This window comes from Haliotis rubra, unplaced genomic scaffold (assembly GCF_003918875.1).
Source record: "Haliotis rubra isolate DU_JTF1 unplaced genomic scaffold, ASM391887v1 Scf12, whole genome shotgun sequence".
NCBI classification, from domain to species: domain Eukaryota; kingdom Metazoa; phylum Mollusca; class Gastropoda; order Lepetellida; family Haliotidae; genus Haliotis; species Haliotis rubra.
This window is the reverse complement of record NW_025765114.1, coordinates 3,282,356-3,297,173: the sequence shown is the minus strand read 5'-3', so window position 1 is coordinate 3,297,173 and position 14,818 is coordinate 3,282,356. Positions and strand designations below refer to the sequence as shown.

Here is a 14,818-nt window from a genome sequence, read left to right as displayed (position 1 = left end):
ACATATGCATAAAAGGTTTTGTATTTATATAATGTTCATAGTACCACTCAAGTTATATCGTTTAAGATATTTATCTCTGAATCGAACTTCATTCTTTTGTATCAAAGGTAATATGCTTAAGTGGCATAATAGTGTCAATCAAAGCTTTTAAAAAACAAGCTTTTAAAATCTAAAAATAATTACATTATTTTTACTCAGGTAAATATGCAAATATTACAGATGTATGCAACGATTGTGTCAAACAGATAAATTATCCAACCTATCCACTGTAAATACATAAATTACATACACACTGATAGGTTTGTGATAGAGATCTAATTATGTATTACACACCTTAACTTAAAAAATATTTAATACTTCCTCATATGATTGCAATTAATTAATTTTTTTACACCATTAAAAATTAAAGCAACGAATGTTAAATTCTTCTAATACATTACATATTAATCAAGGCAAGATCGATCGTTCAGTGAATCTTGTTTACGTGTTTCTATTAATAGACGGGGCACTATGACGGCCTTGACCTGTGACCCGTCGCACCCCCCGAAAGGGCCTCATATCGGTAAGATATACGAGCGTTCTGTATGATTAATTGTCAACGAAACAGCATAAGAAATGTCACATTATAAAGGCAAAGAACTCTTCTGTTACTAATCGGAGCTGTCATGCCTTCATGTATCAATGTACTATATCTACTGCCACCAGACATTCGTAAGTGGATGTGGCGAGATCTACCAATCGCAGACAGTGACTCCATCGTGCAGTAAAAATCAGCTACTTACTTATCAGCTTTTCCGTGTCTAATGTCCCTCTATTACTTACTCAAATAACACATTACCGATGACAATATTATTTGGAAGACAGAAGACAAAAATCGTCTGCTTCGCTTAAAGTCAGTCAGTAGGTCGAGGCCGTACCGTAGAGTCTAATTCATGAGCAGCCGCCATGTTGAATATTTTCACGTACCTTGTTTTGGGAGAAAAGGGTTCTTATTTTGCATTTGTACAATTTCCTATTGTTGTAAACGTTCCACTAACATTCCTTTAATCCAGGATGATTAAATCCAATACTGTCTTTCCAAATTTTAATTGTCCAATTGAAAATCCTTTTCCCTATTGCGGAGGGTCATGTGAGCTGTTGTTCGTCAAGTCGTTTCTGAATACGCTATCGCGAACACAGCGGCCTAACTACAAGTAACCAGCATTTTCATTGGCTGAAATCTTCCCGTGTTGTTATACCCTATATCCTACTGGTGGATACTCAGATGGCACTAATAATGTAACCATGACGTCACTCTTTATTTATAGGGACATTCTGTGGAACTATCTCTGTATATGGAAGCACAGTTAAGTTGGGGGAGCTTCACACTTAACATTTAAGTAGATAATTCGGAATCTTTCCCAACTATTATGTAATGATTCTTTATCCTGTCCCTTCGTCAAAAGGAAAATGTCAGTGATTCCCCGTCAGTGAATCTGTATTACACGTTTGTAAATTAACTTTATACTATTTCTTTTGGCAAAGTAAACGCCGAAGCATAGTACATAATTATTATCTGGATATGCATAAATAATGAAGTCTGTGTAAATCGACACGTGGACCATAACTGATTTTCCGCTGAAATTAACATGTATATATACAGTCCTTGAAGTAAACATATGCTCTTAATGAAGGTTCGTACAGTAATATATCCAGTCACTGGATTGTCTGGTCCCAGCTCAATTAGTTTCAGACAACCGTCATATAGCTGGGAAGTTGCTGAGTGGTGCGTTAAACAACAAACAAAACCGACAAAAGCATTAAAGTATGTTCACATCCCTTGTAAATATATTATATAATGTGAGTGAGCTTTGTTTTACGCCGCTTTAGCAAAAATCCAGCAATATCACGGCGAGGTCGTGGTTTTCACACATTGAACCCATGTGGGGAATCGAACCGGGGTTCTCGGCGTGACGAGCGAACGCTTAATCACGAGGCTACCCCACCGCCCCTATTATATAATGTACTTCAATAATCTCAATTTACGTGTATAAATGTGTACGTAATGTTTAATAGCACACATGAGTGCCGCTAGGTACAGGCACTATATCCGTAACTGCTTTTTACTGTCAGCTGCAAAGCTCAGCGTGTAAAAGCATACATATGCAGACAACACATGGCGCCTTCATACAGTTGGATCTCCGATGCAGGTTAAATTCATATATGTCATTGGGAAATAATGACAGGGCACCGAAATGAATGGCACGTTTTTGTCGCTGGAAGCTTGGGTAATGTTTCATGTAAACATACCGCATGTTGAGGACCAATGAATGAGTATCGTTTAGCAATGCGATCAATTGTTTTCAATTGGTGGTAAGCTGGACCAACAACTTCCTGTTCTGCGAACGAGTGTTAAGACCAGAATTGTTCTTACATCGTGCTTCTTCAGGGGTTGAATCCGCGTGACAGTTGATAATAATAAATAATCATAATAATAAGTTCTTCTGTCATGTGTTAGTTTGAAACGTGGATAGGGATTTTAGCCTTCCCCAACCTTCCACTCCACCACACACCCCTCCCCCCTCCGCTCACCCCAACATACAGCCGGATTATTACATAATACGCCGAGCCGATGTGATAATTATAAGTAGTACTAATCTGGTATTGCACCATCTTATCTAATTATTCAACAGTAGGTCCCCCTATCTTATCGAGTAACACTCGTGTGGCTGAACTATACCGTTATTTGAACGGGACAAAGTGGGTCAAAGGTCACCAAGTAACCTGGCCTGACACGTGTTACGTTAGTGAAAACGTGCAGTTCACAGACTCCGAGTTATGGTTTAACTGCCGCTTATGTTTTACGTATATCACAGCATGTCAGTTTAATATACAAAGACAAATGTCTTTCCGCGTATCCCATTGGTGAAACCACAAGCGCGGCTACAACGCTCACAGACCATTACTCATCACGGGTGAACAGGATTCGAACCCGCGCCTATGCCTATTGGGCCAAATGGGCCAACTGCACATCGGTTAAACATGAAAAATATCGGTGTGTTGTCGGTAATGACCGACGATCACCTAGTTCAGTGTCGTAGAGCTGTTGCACCATCGAGCGTTAGGAAGACGACACACGGCCACTGATTGCTGAAGTTTAACACAGTAATCGTGAGCGACATGATGGCGTGGACAACGCATTGTCTACGCATTGTCTAATGTGATGTATGTCATTGATTATAGAAAAAAACCACTTAAACTCGACAAAACAATTTCCAGAATCGTAGGAAATCTCCGCAGAACTCAGAGACAACGTACGATTCCGTCCGTATCCCGAACGTAACTTTATGATTTTCTCTGAATCAACGGTGATGCCAGTTGTTAGCGAGAAGGTGAGCATGACCTATAACTCCTATGTCACCCGTCACAAACATATGCAAAGTCAAGTCAATTGTTAACTCTAAACACACAAAATCAAATTATATGTAGGATTTGCATCCGACGTAAACTTAGTGACACGCGTCAGTTTTAGATATGCCCAATGATTAATTGATTGTTGTATAACGCCACCACTCGGCAATATTCCAGCTATCAATCTGCAAATAATCGAGTCTGGACCAGACAATCCAGTGATCGACAGCATGAGCATCGATCTACGCAATTGAGAACCGATGACATTTGTCAACCAAGCCAGCGAGCCTGACCACCCTATCCCGTTAGCCACTTATGACAAGCATGGGTTACTGAAGATCAATTCTAACCCGGATCTTCACGGGTCAGGTATTCCCAATGAGCTAGTAAAGATATGTCCACGTTAGCCTGACATGTTATGGTTTGTGCTGACACACGATTAGGTCAGGCATATATGCAGAATTTTGCTGAGTCACTGTCTGGATTCGCCCCCATGCTTGTCAGAACACCGGACTGAATAAGATTCAGAGGTCAGGATTAAGGAACCGTATTTTGTTATTCACCCTTACAGTTTGTCTGGTCCGTATCCGATTGTTCAAAGGCCGTTGTTATATAGCTCATCAGTTCTTATATCACTCACTCATTCCAATTGAGGACCGCCTCCGTGGTGTAGTGGTTAGAGCGTCCGCCCAGAGAGCGGAAGGTCGCGGGTTCGATCCTCGACCGCGTCATACCAAAAGACGTTAAAATATGGTACTTGTTGGTCCCTGCTTGGCGCTCGGCATTAATGGGTACAACAAGGACTGGTCAGCTCGGAATCAGTATAATGTGTCTGAGTGGGGTATTCATGCTTCACTGCGGCATGGTATCTCAGTGGGCTAGCACTATAAAACCAGCTTAAGTCTGGGCTAGTACAAGCAGCCGCACATACATACACATACACACGCATGCACGTCGTCATATGAGCGAAATATTCTCAAACACGACGTTAAACCCAATTTCACCTCACCTCATTCCAATTGAAATTCAACGAAAGAGTGTGTCGGGAAAATAAGAAAGGATATTTCTTTGATTGATTTAGCTTCGGACGTCAGTGCGGGGGTGACCACAGAAACAGGCCAGGCATGATATTACTTAAAATTATAGCCCTGTCACAAAGTGTGTTGTTTACATCAAACAACCTATTAAATAAAATGAGTAACAGATGTCAAATACTAGGTTTGACTGAGACCGGATTCTTACCTTCTATCCACATGGCAAAGTCCCTCACTTGTTGTGACCTCAAAGCATAACGCGGCCAGTGTGTTCTGTGTTTTATCAGATTGCTAAGGAAGTTGTTCTGGAGTTAAGGAAGATAGCTCTGATAAATGTCTGATAAAACATAATGAGCGAAAATGGTGCATACAGACAAGACCTTCAGTCCGTTTGTCTCGAAATGAGAACGATGAATTGCAATATAAATAAAAATCGAGAATAGTATATTAAATGTCAATACGGTATACTTGGCAGTGAAAGACTTTTGAAGAAATACCAACCACACAGAAAAGAACGGCAAGATATTTCTGGATTGGTTGGTTGAGTGAGTGAGTTTAGTTTTACGCCGCACTCAGCAATATTCCAGCTATATGGCGGCGGTCTGTAAATAATCGAGTCTGGATCGGACAATCCAGTGATTAACAGCATGAGCATCGATCTGCGCAATTGGGAACCGATGACCGGTGTCAACCAAGCCAGCGAGCCTGACCACCCGATTCCGTTAGTCGCCTCTTACGACAAGCATGGGTTACTGAAGGCTGAATCTAACCCGTACCTTCACGGGTACTGGATTGGGTGAAAATACACTGGTCCCTGTATTGCCTGCCACATCCCTCATTATCACGGACAATGCAACAGATCACAGTATGCGAGACTAACACAGCAAAGTCCCGAGGTATAATCGCCCTAAAGCTAAAGGACATATGGTGACGTGGTAACGGTAACTTTTCCTTCCACGGCTACAAAACCACAACTCCATCAAATCTAACAAACATTAGCCCGTGTGTATCTTTGACGATTCCATCAAAGGTCAAGGTCGCCTTAAAATGTCGATCTGAATCCGATAGAGATCATATGGGGTGTCGTTAAACGCGACGTTGGGATATTGAAAAGCTAGTAGATGACTCCCTTGGTAGGGTAACAGTGGAGACGTGGCAGCGTTGCGTGAGTCAAAATTATGGTCATATGATAGATGTGATGTGATGTGAAATTGGGTTTTACGTCGTGCTTGAGAATATTCCGCTCATATGACGACGTGCATGCGTGTGTATGTGTATGTGCGGCTACTTGTACTAGCCCAGACTTAAGCTGGTTTTATAGTGCTAGCCCACTGAGATACCATGCCGCAGTGAAGCATGAATACCCCACTCAGACACATTAAACTGACTCCGAGCCGACCAGTCCTTGTTGTACCCATTAATGCCGAGCGCCAGGCAGGCACCAACAAGTACCATATTTTAACGTCTTTTGGTATGACGCGGTCGGGGATCGAACCCGCGACCTTCCGCTCTCCGGGCGGACGCTCTAACCACTACACCACGGAGGCGGTATCATATGATAGACTTCAGCAAGCGACAGTCCCACCTGCTGTTGTGATATCAGCAGTGACTCAAGCAATTTCGACGACAAACGAGTCGGCTTAAGAAAAACATTTTGATGAGACAATTATCAACCCCAGTACCGTTGTGTAGCGCATGCGTGTTTGCGTTGTTCCTCCTTCCGTTAAAGATGTCAACTGGTACACATAATGATAACATGACGGTTTATAAATTGAACTACATTTTAAGTGATTGGTATAAAATTAACTGAAAAACCACCACCACAACAACAACACAAAGAAATAAACCCAGGGTGTTCATTGTAGTATGTTGTATTGACATTAAAGGAACTACTCCCGTTTTTGAGTTATTTTGCAATTCATCGTTCTTATTTAGAAACAAACGGAATATACTTATCATGTAGACAATAGCTGGAGGTATTCATCGGATTTATTTTATCACATTTGTCGAAACTCTATATAGTTTTTTGCGCTGTTGATGTGAATATATTAATATTACAACATGACGTGAAGGTGTTGTAAGCCTTCGATATGGAATGTGTCGATATATGACTCAGTCGTCATCATTATCAGTCCCTATTTGTAGATAGTCATGTTAACATGGAGATACAGACTATGTGTCGGTACGGATATCAGGCATTGTCGGTTACAGTTTATGTATACTGAGATATCAGTTGGCCGTCTTAATATGTTGATGTTAACATGGAGATACAGACTATGTGTCGGTACGGATATCAGGCATTGTCGGTTACAGTTTATGTATACCGAGATATCAGTTGGCCGTCTTAATATGTTGATGTCATTGCAGGATTCCTCTGATGCTGCTAGAAGTCGATGATGGCGAGTTACGTGAGTTCACCGACTGTGGATCAAGTAAAAGCTCGTTTGGAAAAGTACGACATCCGGGCCTCCCAAACCTTCCCTGACTCTGTGCATGATCATCTCCGGCGGAGCAGCGTGCTCGTACCTCTGTTTTTCCGGAACGACACCCTACATGTCCTACTGACGCTTCGTTCGGCCACATTACGTCATCACGCCTCGACTGTAGCCTTTCCGGGCGGGAGAAAAAACGAAGACGATGTGGATGACGTTGCAACAGCGCTACGAGAAGCTGAGGAAGAAATAGGACTTCCCCCATCACAAGTAGAGGTGGTCAGCTGCTTGGGCCCAACCTTCTTCCGACCAAATTATTCCGCATTCCCAGTAGTTGGTTTTATACCAGATGGTTTCAAGCCGGTTCCAAACACAGATGAAGTTGAGTTTGTGTTCTCCGTTCCTTTAGCGAGGTTTCTACAGGAAGACTTCGCGACCACTGAAACGACATTGTTAGGCCGAAAGATCTTTATTTGTCATTTCCCGTGCGAGACTGAGAGGGGGGAGGTTTCTGTATGGGGGGGAACAGCATGGATATGTGTATTGTTGGCTGCCATTGTTTACCAAGAAACATTCAGTATCTCCTTTTTCAGCAACAGCAACGCGAGCAAGGATCTAGCCAAGGAATTAGAAGATTTCTTCTTATACATGTGTGAAAACACAAAGCCTCAACACAAACTTTGATTTTCAGGAAGTGAAATGACTTTTGACATCCAAGGATATTTCGCCACGTGATGATCGGGATCAAGGGTTGCACAAATTTGTTGTGTCCCTTAGCTGTGTTAGGATCTGCTGATCGGTAGAATGTTATTATCGTTTATGATTAATTTTCTGTAGGCTTGTTTGTCCATACTCTTCGCCATCTCGAGAGTGGCCAACGTATACAAGCTGATTTAATTTAAATACTATGGATAGCTAGGATTCAATTAAAGCTGGTTGCGAATTGACTACGTAAGGTTTGGGTGAACGTATCCTTCCATGGATAATGAACTCTCACTTGATTATATTTATAACGTTTCTATACTTTGATTGTAGAGCCTTGTTTCTACATTTCTCTCTATATATACGGGTGCTGACACATATTTTTGTCTCTGAAATAATATATATGTATGTGTGTGTATACTGTAGTTTGGTTATGTGTTTTCATGCAGAGCTTTGTTCAACATGTTTGTTCCAAGTGGGTGTGCATCCTGAGTCGACACTGTTTCATGAATTCTACCCGCTGCAGCGGATGCCGGATGCCGTTGTGTGAAAGCAGGCATGCGGGTGGACAGTCAGATGTGTTTGATGTTTGATGAAGCACTATTCAAGCTGTAAATGGCGACCTGTAAGTAACGGACTCTTGGACCACACAAATAGGACGATCGTTTTAGACGATCCAGGTTGCTGGTTGATCAGTTCAGCTGTTTGAAATAAGCAAGGTGACTGGGGATCATCCGCCCTGATCTCTGGAATCGGCCATACGAAGATGGTTCTTGATCTACCCAACTGCCTTGAAGAAGCCAGAAGGTGACTGAGTGTCGGTCATCCGCTCAGATTTCTGGAATCAGCCATACGAAGATGGTTCTTGATCTGCCCACCTGTCTGGAATAATCCAGAAGGGAACTGAGGGTCAGTCATCTGCTCTGATCTCTTTAATCAGCCATACGAAGATGGTTCATGATCTGCCCAACTGCCTGGAATATGCCAGAAAGTGACTGAGGGCCATCCGCTCAGATCTCTGGAATCACCTTCCGAAGATGGTACATGATCTGCCCAAATGTCTGGAATAAGCCAGAAGGTGACTGAGAGCCATCAGCTCAGATCTCTGGAATCAGCCATACGAAGGCGGGTCATGATCTGCCCAAATGTCTGGAATAAGCCAGAAGGTGACTGAGGGCCATCAGCTCAGATCTCTGGAATCAGCCATATGAAGACGGGTCATGATCTGCCCAACTGTCTGGAATAATCCAGAAGGTGACTGAGGGTCTGTCATCTGCTGAGATCTCTGGAATCAGCCATATGAAGATGGTTCATGATATGTCCACCTGTCTTGAAGAAGCCAGAAAGTGACTGAGAGTCAACAGCTCAGATCTCTGGAATCACCCATACGAATAGTGTTCATAATCTGCCCAAACGTCTGGAATGAGCCAGAAGGTGACTGAGTATTGTCAGCTCAGATCTCTGATTAAGAAAACAATTTTTATGAGACGAATATTAATCTCAGTATTGTGCAGCTTGTGTGTGTTTGCGTTGTGTTATGGTTAACAATTTGCCATGACAAAAGGTATAAGAGGCCACTTTGAACCAGCAAAATAGAACACAGACAAGTCTAAAATATTCAATAATATATTGAGCAAACAATGAGCAAGCTACAATGAATGACAATACTGATACTTAGTTCAATGCAATTGAGTCACAAATCTATAATATTGGGTCACAAATATAAAATATTAACTCACCAGAGTCTTGACATTTACAGTGAGAGCAGATATATTGATTGAAGGTTGTATACAATGAGTGTAGACGAATAGGCAGGGACAGTAAGTCTTAACGATGTTGATTAACAATGGCAGACAGATGTACACAACCCCAGTGATATGAAAAGTCCGTGTATGATTCCGTGTGGCACAACACAACAACCAGCCTTTATATAGCTCTGTCACAGTTCTCGAGCATTCTAGTATAGATAGGCTGCATCTTTATCCACTCAGTTATCGAAATTCGTCGAACATGCGATCGGCATTTAAAACAAAATAAAGCCAAGGGAGGCAACTCTGGAGCGCTATCAAAAAGGCGTACCGCTAAATTACTATTGCCATTGAACATATATGATGCGAAATGTGACCCACAACCCACACTCAAAACGTTAAACATTGTGACCCAATAATAACTATAACTTAATCAATTATATTACAAATTACAAAAAACCCGCTCTCATAACAGTTGTTCCTCCTTCTTTTAAAGATGTCAACTTGTACTCATAATGATAGGGGCGGTGGGGTAGCCTAGTGGTTAAAGCGTTCGCTCGTCAAGCCGAAGACCCGGGTTCGAATCCCGACAAGGGTACAATGTGTGAAGCCCATTTCTGGTGTTCCCCGCCGTGATGTTGCTGGAATATTGCTAAAAGCGGTGTAAAACCAAACTCAGTCAGTCAGTCATAATGATAACATAACGGTTTCTAAACTGAACAACATTTCAAGAGATTGGTATAAAAATAAACCACCCCTACACTCCCCACCCCCCAAATATTGTTGGGGTGGGTTCCTTCCGTATACTGTATTGACATTTAAGGGACTACTCCCGAGTTTGAGTTATTTTGCAATTCATCATTCTTATTTGGCAACATACCTAATGTCCTTTTCATGTAGACAATAGCTGGAGGTATTCCTCTGTTTTGATTTATTTCATTACATCTGTCGAAACTCTGTGGAGTTTATCGCGTTGTTGATGTGAATGTATTAATATTACAACATAAGTCAAGGTGTTCCAAGCCTTCGATATGGAATATGTCGATAGATGACTCAGTCGTCATCTTTATCAGACCCAGTTTTAAGATAGTCACACTGACATGTTGATAAAGACCATGTGTTTGAACAGATAACAGTCATTGTCTGTTACAGTGAGATGTTATGTTTAGTGAGATATCAGTTGGCCGTCTTTATATTTAGATGCCACTGGAGGAAACTGAAACGACTTTGCTCTGGAAGTCGATGATGGCGAGTTACGCACTGAGTTCACCGACTGTCGATCAAGTAAAAGCTCGTTTGGAAAAGTACGACATCCGGGCCTCCCAAACCTTCCCTGACTCTGTGCATGATCATCTCCGGCGGAGCAGCGTGCTCGTACCTCTGTTTTTTTCGGAACGACACCCTACATGTGCTACTGACGTTTCGTTCAGTCATATTACGTCATCACGCCTCGACTGTAGCCTTTCCGGGCGGGAGAAAACACGAAGACGATGTGGATGACGTTGCAACAGCGATGCGAGAAGCTGAGGAAGAAATAGGACTTCCCCCATCACAAGTAGAGGTGGTCAGCTGCTTGGGCCCAACCTTCTTCCAACCAAATTATTCCGCATTCCCAGTAGTTGGTTTTATACCAGATGGTTTCAAGCCGGTTCCAGATGAAGTTGAGTTTGTGTCCTCCGTTCCTTTAGCGAGGTTTCTACAGGAAGACTTCGCGACCACTGAAACGACTTTGTTAGGCCTAAAATTGCTGGTTTACCATTTCCCGTGCGAGACTGAGAGGGGAGGTTTCTGTATGGGGGGTAACAGCATGGATATGTGTATTGCTGGCTGCGATAGTTTATCAAGAAACAATCAGTGTCTCAGTGTTCAGCAACAGCGGATCGACCGGGCCATGGTGAAGGATCTAGAAGATTCCTTCTTATACATGTGTGAAAACACAAAGTCTCAACCCAAACTTTGATTTTTAGGAAGTGAAATGACTTGGGATCCAAGAATATTACGTCCCCTGATGATCGTGATCAAGGGTTGCACAAATTTGTTGTGTCCCTTAGCTGTGTCAGGATCTACTGATCGTTGGAATGTAATTATCGTTTGTGATTAATTGTCTGTCAGGTAGTTTGTCCATATTCTTGGGTATCTCGAGAGTGGCAAACGTATACAATCTGATTTAAATGAAATACTAGGACTGTATCAATTAAAGCTTGTTGCAAATTGACTACGTAAGGTTTTGGGTGAACGTATCATTCCATGGATAATGAACTCTCACTTGATTATATTTATAACGTTTCTATACTTTGATTGTAGAGCCTTGTTTCTACATTTCTCTCTATATATGCGAATATTGACACATATTTTTTGTCACTGAAAATACATATGTACGTGTGTGTATACTGTAGTTTGGTTATGTGTTTTCATGCAGAGCTTCAAAATGTTTATTCCAAGTGGTCGTGCATCCTGAGTCGACACTGTTTCATGAATTCTACCCGCTGCAGCGGATGCCGTTGTGTGAAAGCAGGCATGCGGGTGGACGGTCAGATGTGTTTGATGTTTGATGAAGCACTATTCAAGCTGTAAAGGGCGACCTGTAAGTAACAAATAGTACGATTGTTTAAGACGATCCAGGTTGCTGGTCCATCAATTCAGCTGTCTGGAATAGGCCAGGTGACTGGGGGTCATCAGCTCTGATCTCTGGAATCAGCCATACGAAAATGGTTCTTGATCTGCCCAACTGTCTTGAAGAAGCCAGGAACTGATTGAGGGCCATCCGCTCAGATCTCTGGAATCAGCCATACGAAGATGGTTTTGATCTGCCCAACTGTGTGGAATAAGCCAGAAGGTGTCTGAGGGTCATCAGCTCAGATTTCTTGAATCAGCCATACGAAGATGGTTCTTGATCTGCCCAACTGTGTGGAATAAGCCAGAAGGTGTCTGAGGATCATCAGCTCAGATTTCTTGAATCAGCCATACGAAAATGGTTCTTTATCTGCCCAACTGTGTGGAATAAGCCAGACGGTGTCTGAGGATCATCAGCTCAGATTTCTTGAATCAGCCATACGAAGATGGTTCTTGATCTGCCCAACTGTGTGGAATAAGCCAGAAGGTGTCTGAGGGTCATCAGCTCAGATTTCTTGAATCAGCCATACGAAAATGGTTCTTTATCTGCCCAACTGTGTGGAATAAGCCAGAAGGTGTCTGAGGATCATCAGCTCAGATTTCTTGAATCAGCCATACGAAGATGGTTCTTTGATCTGCCCAACTGTGTGGAATAAGCCAGAAGGTGTCTGAGGGTCATCAGCTCAGATCTCTTGAATCAGCCATACGAATACCTATGGCTCATCATCCGCTCAACTGTGTGGAATAAGCCAGAAGGTGTCTGAGGATCATCAGCTCAGATTTCTTGAATCAGCCATACGAAGATGGTTCTTGATCTGCCCAACTGTGTGGAATAAGCCAGAAGGTGTCTGAGGATCATCAGCTCAGATTTCTTGAATCAGCCATACGAAGATGGTTCTTGATCTGCCCAACTGTTTGGAATAAGCCAGAAGGTGTCTGAGGGTCATCAGCTCAGATCTCTGGAATCAGCCATACGAATACCTATGGCTCATCATCCGCTCAACTGTGTGGAATAAGCCAAAAGTTGACTGTGGATAATCAGCTCAACTATCTTGATTCAAGAAGACTTTGCTCAACTGGACATAGCTCAAATGTTTTGAATCAGATTGATGACAAAGAATAGATTGTCAAAAAAAAAGATACTTGCGAAGTTACACTAGAAAGAATAGAATTTGTGTGTCTTAAACTAGCATTGTTGCAAAGGTTACAGGCCGGGAGAGCCACATTGCCGAAACAGATAGCCTAAATTGATGTGGCTCTCCCGACAATAGTTACGGTTGCGTGAACACGGAATGTGGCTCTCCCGGCTATGCTGTCAAAACATGCTTAGTGATTCAAACGTGTTACCGTATTAACAAAACAAGACATGTTTCCTCATAATTTTATTCAGATCACAACGGTTTTGTTTCTATAATTAGCACAATATGATATACTAATAGGTATATTACATATAATAATAATATCACATAATTGAACGTGTTCATCTTAATTTCCTTAAATTAGCTACCAGTCTTAGATATAACACCCCGAACATTATGGTTTATAGAGAACTTTGAAGACAACCTATCCAGCTCCAAATCTCCAAAACGATTAATTACTTATTGGTGCAAATTGAAATTTTTCCATCCAAACAACAAAATAGCAGCTTTCATTATACATTATATTATGGATGATGCTCCCTGGCTAAATCATGAGAAACATATATTTTGTAAATGCGGCTTACCGGATGTATTTGTAAACCCCTTTCATTATACCCAATCCTGATCATATCAAAATCGGAAGGACCATATTATAAGATTTTTAAAAACTCACTCTCACTCGACAAATACTTACTACTATCTGAAAATATTTGGAAACCCATTCTATATTTTAAAACATCTAACCATAAATTGCCAGTAGAAAGTGGGAGATGGACGAATCTCGCAAGAAATGAAAGAGGATGTGACCTTTGTAACCGCAGTTAGCTGGGGATGAATTCCATTATATCTTTAGATGTTCATATTTTAGCCAACAACGCATCTCTCACCTAGAAGATAGCTCTTGTTCCTTCCCTAATCTCTCTACATATAAAAAATGGATGTCAAGTACTAAAATTTCAACAATCAAACACCTATCTAAATTTATCAGATGAACATATGTTCTAGCTTTCAGTAATCACTGCGTATATTCTCTGTCACGTATTTGCATACTTTGTATATTCTGCATTATGTACTCATGTACCACCGGATGTGGTTCCATTTTGAGTAATAAACTCCGAGTGAAGAAGCTAAACACCGCGCTTGTGAGTAGGAAAGATTATTCGTTTCTTGTGTAAACAATATTATACATGGGGACACTCTTTTACCGGTTACGGTAATCCATTAATTAATTAATCTAATGGAAATGTGGCTTTACCGGCTACAGCCATGTAATTGAAATGTGGCCTTCCCGGCAATAGTCATTTTTGAAATGTGGCTTTCCCGGTCTGTCACCGTTGCAAAATGGATGATTTTAAAAAATAAATACTTGACTTACAGTTTTAATATAAAATATCTTGTTCAGCAGCTGTAGCTGAAAAATATATATAATGTCTCCATAAAGGTGACACACTCCCTTCCACCCCCTGGCCAACAGTCAGCTGTCTGTGCACGACGCGATTTTGACTTGAGTTTGTCACGACGTGCGACTATCAGTACTCCATCAGTACAAGGAGTCTATAGATGTCTGATAAAACATGGCTGATTTGGCAGGAGGAGCATCGCTATGTTGTACAGCCCATCATCATTATCATTAGTCCATCTCATTCTCTGGTATCTTACAGGTTTGGAGTGAAGTGCTTTTGAGTCCACGTTTTACACAGTCTAGTAAGGACACAGCTCACGTGGAGTGATTCAGTAGAATACATTGTTTAAGATATGTT

The 14,818-nt window shown here is 41.6% G+C and overlaps 3 protein-coding genes across 5 annotated transcripts in view; 2 read left to right on the top strand and 1 right to left on the bottom strand.

Annotated features, from left to right (window-relative positions):
* LOC124262612 (nuclear factor of activated T-cells 5-like) overlaps positions 1-1,158 on the bottom strand; it is a 31,205-nt gene extending 30,047 nt beyond the window's left edge. For all 3 annotated transcript variants that reach the window (XM_046697121.1, XM_046697127.1, XM_046697135.1), the window contains exon 1: positions 967-1,158. The gene's annotated coding sequence lies outside the window, so the exon portion shown is untranslated. The remainder of the gene's footprint in view (positions 1-966) is intronic.
* LOC124262635 (nudix hydrolase 11-like) lies at positions 514-7,976 on the top strand. Its single transcript, XM_046697145.1, has 2 exons — positions 514-562; positions 6,792-7,976. Exon 2 carries the CDS (start codon positions 6,818-6,820, stop codon positions 7,538-7,540), a length of 723 nt encoding a protein of 240 aa, XP_046553101.1. The 5' UTR covers positions 514-562; positions 6,792-6,817; the 3' UTR covers positions 7,541-7,976.
* A 2,550-nt stretch (positions 7,977-10,526) lies between these two features.
* On the top strand, positions 10,527-11,694 carry LOC124262016 (uncharacterized Nudix hydrolase NudL-like; the record flags this gene model as incomplete). The annotated part of the gene is made up of 2 exons (XM_046696435.1): positions 10,527-10,635; positions 10,695-11,694. Coding segments are annotated over 2 exons (681 nt in total), but the record flags the coding sequence as incomplete, so codon positions are not given.
* Positions 11,695-14,818: the final 3,124 nt, after the last annotated feature.